General features: G+C 45.1%; 1 protein-coding gene across 1 annotated transcript in view; it reads left to right on the forward strand.

The window, feature by feature from the left end:
* Positions 1 to 10,211, forward strand: part of NOD1 (nucleotide binding oligomerization domain containing 1) — a 44,352-nt gene that overhangs the window by 25,896 nt on the left and 8,245 nt on the right. The window contains exon 10 of the mRNA XM_032872337.1: positions 1,667 to 1,750. Within this exon, the coding sequence (XP_032728228.1) occupies positions 1,667 to 1,750 (84 nt within the window). The remainder of the gene's footprint in view (positions 1 to 1,666; positions 1,751 to 10,211) is intronic.

Below are 10,211 nucleotides of genomic sequence, written 5' to 3' on the forward strand. Positions count from 1 at the left end.
CTTTGTAAAGCATCCAGTCTATGCTTTTACATCTGTTTTGTTGTTGTTGTTTTTCTGGCCTGTAGACTTTCTTCTCTCCTGCTCCTGGTGCCAGGCCAGCCCCTACAGGGAGCTCCAAGCTGGACTGAGGCTAGAGAGCAAGTATCGGTGGCTTAATGGGTGCGCAGACCACACTGGCCCTTGTGAAGAAGGCCCCGGGGAGCATGTGGCCCTGAGTGCTGCCACACTTTTTGGCTCTCTCACTACCTGGTGTCTTGCCAGCTCTTGGCTGGAGGGAGCTCTCCCAGCAAAGTGGAGGTGATGAAGAAGCAGCAATTTAACCCAATGCATGGTTCTGGGTCCACTTCCAGGTTCTGTCTTTGCTCCTTTTGCCAAAATGTCCAAGTTGTGGTCGTCCTTACCAGTTCTGCCACTGAGCCCAGGGGTCCCACTTTGGGAGATGTGATTGGGAGACTGGGACATGGTCCGATGAGCTGGGGCAGCGATGGTGACGAGCGCGCCCGGCCCCTGGACACCAGAGCAGAAACTGTGAGAACTTCCTTCATACACATCCTCCCACTGAGACCTCACACCCAGGGGAGGGGGCATTCTCTTGCTCCCATTTTACAGATCAGGCCACTGAGGCATAGAAAAGTGTGAGCTTATTTCTTCAAGCCTCTGTGGCTGAGAAGTGGGGAGTGTGTGTGTGTGTGTGTGTGTGTGTGTGTGTGTGTGTGTGTGTAGGAGGGGAGCTTTGAATGCTGTGCTGTCCTGCCTCTTCAGGGGGTTGGCCCCTTCTTGCTTAATTTCTATAATCCCATCAATCATGAAGATGAAGCCCTCATCTTGGTAGGGCTGCCTTCTTGGGTCAGGGCCCAGGATTTCTTAGGGTCAAGTTCAGTAGTGGCCTTATTCTACAAAAAGCCAAAGGAGTAGGTCTGTGATGAAGCACAGACACATCGGTGCCTTGTGCGGCGTGAAGCTCTCGGTTGGGTTGGAAGCCCAGCTGTCCGGGGGAGCACTGAGAAATTGTCCAGGCTCCTGGCTGCATCAGAAGCCTTTGTTTCATTTGGATCACTGCTACTGACCTAAAGGGTACACTCCTTGAAGCCCCATTATTGATGCTTTCCTACTGGGACCCATGAGCAGCGGCAGGAGAATCTCTCTCTTCCCTACCTCCCCGCCGGAGGACCTCACCACGGAGAGGACATGGTGCATTCTTAGAAGCCTTTGTTTCCCCAAAGTGGTGAACGGCCGTTTGTCAGCTACTAAACTTTAAAAACTGCCTTGCCTTCCCCAGCCAGCTGGAAAGCCACCAGACTGTCTCTCCCCTGGGTGTTTCTTAGAATTTGTTGTTCAGATTGCTAGCCGCCAAACATTTTTGACTGGGCACCCCTGCTGCGAGAAATGCCAACACACACATAAATGTATTCATGTATTAAATAATCTATGTATGAATACACAGATATGCGCACTCTAAAAATATACCAAAAAATTGAACATTTTAAAAGATGTCCTTTATTCTGGTAAGTCTGATCAAGATAGTCTTAGCCAGTTTAAAAGACACAGGGACACAGTTCTTCCCCTGACCCTGCCTCATTTCCACCACACTCTTACAACTCCCTAATGGAGGGGGCAGTGTTATTCCAGTATTAAGTATCTACTACAAGATACATTCTTCTTTCAGGCTTATCCAGAACCAGATCACAGCCAAGGGGATTGCCCAGCTGGCAGATGCCTTACAGAGGAACACTGGCATCCTGGAGATCTGGTAAGACTATCTGCCGCCGGTCCTCACAATGGTAACAGTGCTTACTGACTCAGCACCACCGACTGGGTGCCCGGCACAATGGGGAGCCCTTTGCAATTACCCCTCATCGTTCCCATTATCTAGTAAAGTAGCTGGTATTATTTCCACCTCACAGATGTAGAAACTGAGGCCCAGTGACGTAAAACTTGCCCAAGGTGCCACCTAAGAGGAAAAGCTGGATCTGGTCCAGATTGCCTGACTCTGTGGTCACCGTGCTCCACCCAGGCCCCCGTCCTCCTCTACCTTCCTGAGGTCGCATGGGGCAAACAGGCCCAGAAAGGGATCCCCGCTGGAAGTGAATCACTCAGGGACTCGGGAGGCTGAGAGACGAATGTGCTAGCTGGAGTTTGGGGCCCATTCCTCTCCTCTTCAGGGCTTCCTGGCCTTGAGGAAATACTTCCGTGCTGGATTTGAGCTGACTTATGCTCTCCTTCAACCTCCCGTTTCTGTTTGGAGGAGTTATTTATGGGGCTATGGGACGGAGCCGAATTATTTGCTTTCTACAATACTGAGCCCTGTTTCACTCCGTTATTGCCTCACAAGACACATTCCCCCACCCCCACCCCCCACACATTTGAGGCATTTGGGTCTGGGCCTGTAGAATGTGCCAGGCCATAAGCGGGGTTGGGGGAGTTCCCATTAGTAACGGTTGCAGCCATGGTTTGGGTGCTGGGGAAATGGCAGTTAGCTGGACTGAAAGAACCCTGATTGCTTAAGAGTCTGGGCTTCCAGGAGCTGAGAGAAGGGGGCCGAACTCCTAAGTATTCTGGAATTTGTCCTGCACCTCGGGGTGGGGGAGGTGGGGGAGAGCACAGCCCTGCAGAGCCAGGTGTGGAGGACCCAGCAGGGGGCATAGCCAGACCTCCCTTGCGGACACAGATGGGGAGAAGAGTTCCCACTCTCATTGTGGCTTCTGTGAGATCGAAGGAGCAGCCTGAGAACTCAAATCCTCGGCTCAGAGGGCAGTTACTCATTAACGACTTTACTTCTTCATGACGGGGGAGAATTTCCCAGCCAAAAAAAGTATATCGGGGTATAGCCCCTTAACCGCGACTCTGAGTATAGTGCTTATTAAACTCTGCCTTGGAACTTGTCAGAGGATCATAAAATGAGTTTGGTGGGTTGTGACCAGCATTATCTAAAAAAGTGAACTTGAGCACAGTACAGGAAAGCGCTGTCCACAGTATGAAGTATGATTTTATACTTGTTTCAGGTATGTATATGTGTGCATGGACAGATGCTGGTTCACAATGGAAAATATAATTTTTGGTTGGTTCATGGTTGAAAAAAGTGCTTGGAAAACACTGTCCGAGAGAAGGGAGCCTAGCTCCGGCCAGACTGACCAAGGTGCTGTGGTCTGTGCAGCTGCGCCCACTCCTCCATCTGGAAGGCCTGTGACAGCCCCTGGGACTTGAGTTTGTGCTCATCTCCATGTGTGATGTCATGATCTGGGTTCTGCAAAGTCCTGTCCAGGGCCGGGAGTGGGGGGGGAGCCACCCTGTCTGCGGTCATCAGTAGCTCAGTGGCTCGCCGTTTGGACTGACAACTAGTTCTCCCTTGCCCTGGCCCTGAAGAGCTTGCAGCCCCAGCTCCCACCCTGGGTTCTGCTGCTAAGACAGGAGGCTGCGTGTTCTGGGACTTGACATTGTACGGCGTTGAGCACACATGTTGGTCTTGCGAGGTGGTGGACTCCAGACCGTGAGCTCTTTGAGGTGTGGGGCCTAGGTCATGGTGTTAAAAAGACAAGGTTCAACTGAGTGAACTGGAAGGTCTAATTGGTTTTATTAAACAATTCAGGAGTTGGGCAGCATCCCACCTAGCACGTCTGGGGGTGGGGGGGGCGGGGGGAGGGGGGCCGGCGGGGAGCTCTGCTGAGCCAAAGGAGAGAAAGGTTCTTAAAGGCAGAGGGCATGAACAAAGACGAATGCCCTAGCAGGGAATGCATTGTTCTAGCCAAGGCTGCCCCTCTTAAGGGGAGCTGAAGGGGCCTCTCAGTCAATTTCCTGGGATTGACCAGGAAATTCTATGTTGACTGACTAAAGGTTACCGTCTTTCCTCTCAGCTTCTCCCCTGTAGTTCTCAAAGCCTCTGTCGATCTTCGGCATTCTCGGGTCATGATGTTTTGGCTTTATCTCTGTGGCATTCGCAGGTTATGAGTTCAGATTTATATTCCTTTAAGTCGGTTGTCCTCTTCGTACCTTTGTGTTGGTCCAGTCTGGGGACACCGTTTGCTTGGTGGGTAGCAGCTGCAAACAGGCATTTAAAATTTTTGAGAGAAGGTAATGCACCAGGGAGATATGATGATTATGGTAGATAATGTGCCACGTTTGCAGGGTACTTTGAAGCCAGGGTCTCCAATCCAGTCAAAATCAAATAAATCAAAGACCCCATGGAAGGAGTCATCCTTTTAAGACAAGCGGCTTGTTTCGTGAGTTGAACTGAGTTTCCACTTTCCCAGAAGGGTGCATCCGGGCGTAGCAGGTGGTACTGCACCCACCAGGCAGCTCCTTGCTTGATAATCAAGGGCTCTTCTGGTACCGGGAACAACTCTGGACAGAGAGTCTAGGGACCTGTGTGGGCAGTTCTTGCTTTAGTGGCAATTTGGCAAACATTTTAAGAATTAAGGAGAAGTTCCTGATTATAGCCTCATTTATATTTATCCCTGGAAGTAAGGATCTGCCAAAAGGAGAGTCCTGAATCATGAAAGCCTCCCTGTAGTTCCCTTCTAACTCCTGATGTAAATTCACGGGAGTCGGCCAGTGATAAAAGTGCCATTTTTCTCCTAGCCTGAGACAGAAGGTGGCTCTGAATTCCCGAGGTTGCCCCCTGAGCGGTGGCCCAGAAGGGAAAGACAAGGGCATTATCTCGCCAAGCCAATGCCAGAGGGGAGGGAAGGAAAAGGGCAAACGCTCAGTCCCAGGGTGAAGTCTCCGGCCCGCGCCGTGAGCGGAGGCAGTCTGTGGGGGCAGCTGTTTCTCTCCATGGTCGGGGTGATGGTAGCTCTCCAGCGTCTGTCCAGGCCCAGGCCTCGGGTGGAGCCTCCGTCAGCTGTGCCATGGGGTCTCAAGGCTCCGTGTCTCCTAGCTGTGCAGCGGTGTCGGTGGTCAGGAGCATTCCATAAAGTCCCAAAAGCTATTCTCTGGTGATGTTTCCAGAATCCCTAATCAGCACCTCGCTCTAGACTGTGACTAACAGGACCCTTTGAACTGGGATCCCAGATGGTTTCTTGAAGCTGTTCTTAACAGGCTGGAGCGTAAGACAACAAAAGACTCACAGTGGCTGGTCACACTGGCATGAAACAAGGGATCAGCTGAAGGTTGTACACAGAGTTCCAGGAAATCTGCAAGGTTCTTGTTGAGGGAAGAGGGTGCCTCAATCACTGGAGATTATACAAGGTATACCCCACGTGGGAAACACTTTTGTTTTTTAAATTTCCCACTGTAAGGACAACAGTCTTGTGGGATGGAAAGGCTTCAATCCTTCCAGAAAACATGCATGCACTACTGGTGGCCTGGACCAAGAGGCGGTTGAATTCAGTGCCGCTACTGGTGTTCAGAAGGTCCAGAGGAGGTGGTCTGAGACCTCTGGGAACAAAAACAGTTTTTTTCAGGATTGTGGATCTGACCAGTCACACATTGCTGCAAGCCTGTTTTTGCAATTTTAGAGATGTTTCCTCACTAATGTCTATTTATGATTTGAGTCATCTTGAACGTACTGTGATGGGTGCAGGAGGGCAAAAACCAAAAATGGGGTTTGTCAGGGAGTGAGGAAGAATCAAGCAGCTGTCCTGGGTTTCCCACAGCCTGACTGTTAGTTTAATTTCTTGACTCTGGAGCAGACCTTTGCCATGTTATAAGGACATCAGGACGGCAAAAATCTGGCACCGAGGGGCCATTTTCTGTAGAAAGAGAATAGTTAGTCCACATCTTTATAGATTCTACTGCTGCTGCCTTGCACGAAAAGTCACCTTGAGCCCCATATGATCATTTCTTTCCAAAGATTTCTTTTCCACAAACCTTCCAGAACTTTTTTTTTTTTTTACTTTAAAATTTTGTCCTAAGTTTTCCCTTGTTAAATAACTAGTCTCACTTTAGGACAAAATTACTTTTCCATCAAAGATGTATTTCTCTTTTTCATTTTTTTCTTACCAAAAACACACATCCTTCTTTCCTTACATAGTTATTTCTGTTATTTCCAGTAGCCTTAATTACATTAGAACTTTTTTTAAAGTTTTATTAATTTAAGTAATCTCTAAACACAACATGGGGCTCTCCAGCGTATGACCCTGAGAGTAAGAGCTGCATGCTCTTCTGACTAAGCCAGCCTGGTGCCCCGTTATGAGAATTCTTAGCTCTAAAAACCCTTAATTAGTGAACACTAATAAGTAAGCAATTGTGAACTGCTATGCCAGCGTTCTTCAGATTTTCAGATTTATGAGTATGTTTCATAATTTCTAGAAGTATGTGCCTTTTTCAGTTTCCCAAAGTAGCACTCACATATCAAAATATCTTAGTTTCTCTGTAATAAGTAATCAAACACAGATAAACCTGTGTTTGGTTATTGTTTTAGTATTTTAAGAGACAAAGTTTCCTTAAATCTGGAAAAAACAAAACATTTTTTAAGTCAGCGATGTTTTAAACAAAAAGTTATAAAAATTCTCTTCCTTAGTTAATTTAATCACATGTTTTTCTTGTTCTGCTTGAATTTAGTTCTTCCATTCCTTCTGGAAATTCCTACCCAGTTTAGTTTTATGAGCGGAAGATGATCAGAGACCTGTACTGAGAGGTCTTTCCATGAGTCTCACGAAGACAAAATACATTTGCAGGAGACTTTCGTAAAAGCATCTGAGTAAAAAAGAGTTAACTGTATATGATGAAAGTTTTTAAAATGGCCATGGTTAAAGATGTGATTAGAGTTTATTACAATGCAAGTGGCAGGAAATTTGGTTATTTCTGTGACATGGAACACTTTAATAACATGCCAGGACATATCAGATTGTTTGTGGAGTTTCATGTAATTTTTAGAACACTTACTTTGCTAACAGACATCTACACAAATATAAAGTTTGGTAGCACTTATTTGACAGTGTTGTCTGTGGGATTAAACACAACACACAAACCTAAGGAGTTTAATTACTCACGAGATCTTTGAAATGTGCAAGGGGTCCTCTGGAAAATTTCAGTTAGATTGTGGTTGTAAAGACTTCATTTTAGAAATTTGATTGTGGGAAGTATGTGAAAAAATATGGAAAGGTTTGGACATTTGGTTAAATAGGATCATGAATCGTCATAAAACAATAATTATCCATCTAACCAAAGTGATAATAAAAGATTATAAAGGCCAATAAAGTTACACAGTCATAAGCAAAATTTAGCCCTTTTAATATTAAGACTCGGGTTTTTTAAGTAATCAAAGACCTAATAAACATAGGAAATTATTTTGGCAAAACACAGAATCCTGTTTTTTAGACAGATTACTTTACCTTTTTTTTTTTTTTTTAAGATTTTATTTGTTTGACAGACAGAGATCACAAGTAGGCAGAGAAGCAGGCAGAGAAAGAGGGGGAAGCAGGTTCCCTGCTGAGCAGAGAGCCCAATGCGGGGCTCGATCCCAGGACCCTGAGATCATGACCTGAGCCGAAGGCAGAGGCTTTAACCCACTGAGCCACCCAGGCGCCCCTACTTTTATTTTTTTTTAAAGATTTTATTAGCACAAGCTGGGGGAGAGGCAGAGGCAGAGAGAGAAGCAGGCTCCCTGGGCAGAGCTTGATCCCAGAAGCCTGGATCACGACCTGAGCCAAAGGCAGATGCTTAACCAACCGAGCCGCCCAGGCACCCCTAGGAAGATAACTTTAAAGGTAAAGAAAAACTTTTGTTTATAATTTCTTAATAAGAGCAGACCAAGAAAACTTTGACCTTTTAACAAGGAGAAAACAACTCTAATTGTGCACCAGTATACTTTTGATAATAAAACTCATTTACTTAAATTTATCCTCATCTTACCCAGTACTGGCCACACAGAAAATTTCTTTCCAAAGATTTCTGTAAACCTTCTACAGTGTTTTTTTGTTTTGTTTTTTTTTTTTAACATCTGGACAAACTTATTTTTTTCTTCAACAAAAATGTTTTTCGGGGCACCTGGGTGGCTCAGTGGGTTAGAGCCTCTGCCTTCAGCTCGGGTCATGATCCCAGGGTCCTGGGATGGAGCCCTGCATTGGGCTCTCTGCTCAGCAGGGAGCCTGCTTCCCCTCTCACTCTCTGCCTGCCTCTCTGCCTACTTGTGATCTCTGTCTGTGTCAAATAAATGAAATCTCTTAAAAGAAAGAAAAAAAAAGATTTCTATTCCTCATATTTTTTTCTAACCCAAAACACATACCTTAGTCTTTTCTTTTCAGTAGGCTTATTTATTAGAATTTGTTACTCTTAGAAACCTTAATTTCTAGTAAAAACTAAGTAGTAAACAGCTGTGAACTGTTACACCAGAGTTCTTTAGATTGGCACATTTTTTTTTAAATTCTCATTTTTGTAAGTAAGCTCTGTGCCTACTGTGCGACTTGAATTCATGATCCCAAGATCAAGAGTCACATGGTCTGCTGATTGAGCCAGCCAGGTGCCCCTAGATTGGCAAACTTATAAATATAGCTCATAATTTAGAGACATGCGTTTCTTCATAGTATAACAGCACAAAAGAGGTTTTGCTAACAGACCTAAATTTGTCTTATACAGAGAAACTAAAGGTAGAAGTAGATAAATCTATATTAATATGTAATATATTACTTTTTTTAAACTTGGAAATAATTTAGATACTCAGTGCATTTTTTTTAAGATTTTATTTATTTGAGAGTGAGTGAGCAAGTGAGAGAGAGGCAGAGGGAGAAGCAGACTCCCTGTTGAGCAGGGAGCCCGACTTGGGGCTTTACCCTGGGACCCTGGGATCCTGACCTGAGCTCGTGGCAGACGCTTAACCGACTGAGCCACCCCCAGGTGCCTGTAAATACTCAGTGAATTTAACAACTCATTTGATTTTGCAAAACTTTAAAGCTGTTTTGCTTAAAAACAAAACTTTAAAGTTTTTAAATTTCTGGGTTACCACCAGAAAGATTTTGGAAGCTATTTAAAAGTTTACCTGGAGGGGCACCTGGGTGGCTTAGTCAGTTAAGCATTTGTCTTTGGCTCAGATCATGATCCCAGGGTCCTGGGGTCAAGCCCCACGTCGGGCTTCCTGCTCAGTGAGAAGTCTGCTTCTCCATCTGTCTCTGCCCCCAACTTGTGCTCACTCAAATAAATAAATGAAATCTTTAAAAATAGAGTTTAGCTAGAAACCTTTTAATCTTATTTACATCTATTTAATTTACTTATTCTTAATTATATTTGGACTACCCATAAAACTTGATGAGACTTTAGACAGACTCAACCATTATTCTGTTTTGGTTTTTTTCTGACAGATTTTACAACAGAGAGAACATGAAGCTCATTTGTCTTTTAGTAAACACAGGCAGGATAAAAGTTTTATATTTAATGCTGATAACTCTAAAGACAGGTCTGTTTTAATTAAACCAATAATCTCAAATAAGCTTTAATACCAAATATTTTCCCAGATCATATGAACTTAATTTTAGAGAGAACTGTGGGGCTGGCGGTTGGCAGGGACAGAGGAAAGAGAATCTCAAGCAGACTCCCCTGTGAGCATGGAGCCCAACACAGAGCTTCCCTCTCACAACTCCCAAGAGCATGACCTGAGCTGAAACCAAGAGTTGGATGCTTAACCGACTGAGCCACCCAGGCATGCCCTGAGCTTTGAGTTTTAGAATGCCTAATTCTTACCAGCACTTGCCTTCAGATAAACCAAATCGAGCTCTGTTACAAATTAATTTTAGCCATACCATCCAGAAGTACAAAAAATACCTCACATTTACGACATACATGGATACTCATACAAACACACAGACCAGAGGCAAACAGAATCTTCCAGCTTCTGGTTCTACTTGTGTCTGTAGAGAGATTACAGGCCCAATTTCCAAGTATCTCCCTCTCTTTTTTTTTTTTTAAGACTTTTTTTTTAAATTTATTTGACAGAGATCACAAGTATGCAGAGAGGCAGGCAGAGAGGGGTGGGGAAGCAGGCTCCCCGTCAAGCAGAGAGCCCGATGCGGGGCTTGATCCCAGGACCCTGAAATCATGAACCGAGCTGAAGGCAGAGGCTTAACCCCACTGAGCCACCCAGGTGCCCCCCTCTCTCTTTTTCTAATGAAAAATTTCCCTCTCATGTTTGCATTTCAAATTTTTTTTTAAAGATTTTATTTATTTATTTGACAGAGAGAAAGATCATAAGTAGGCAAAGAGGCAGGGGGAAGCAGGCTCCCCGCTGAGCAGAGCGCCTGATGTGGGGCTCGATCCCAGGACCCTGAAATCATGAACTGAGC

This window comes from Lontra canadensis, unplaced genomic scaffold (genome assembly GCF_010015895.1).
Source record: "Lontra canadensis isolate GAN:19392208 unplaced genomic scaffold, GSC_riverotter_1.0 scaffold2, whole genome shotgun sequence".
NCBI lineage: Eukaryota > Metazoa > Chordata > Mammalia > Carnivora > Mustelidae > Lontra > Lontra canadensis.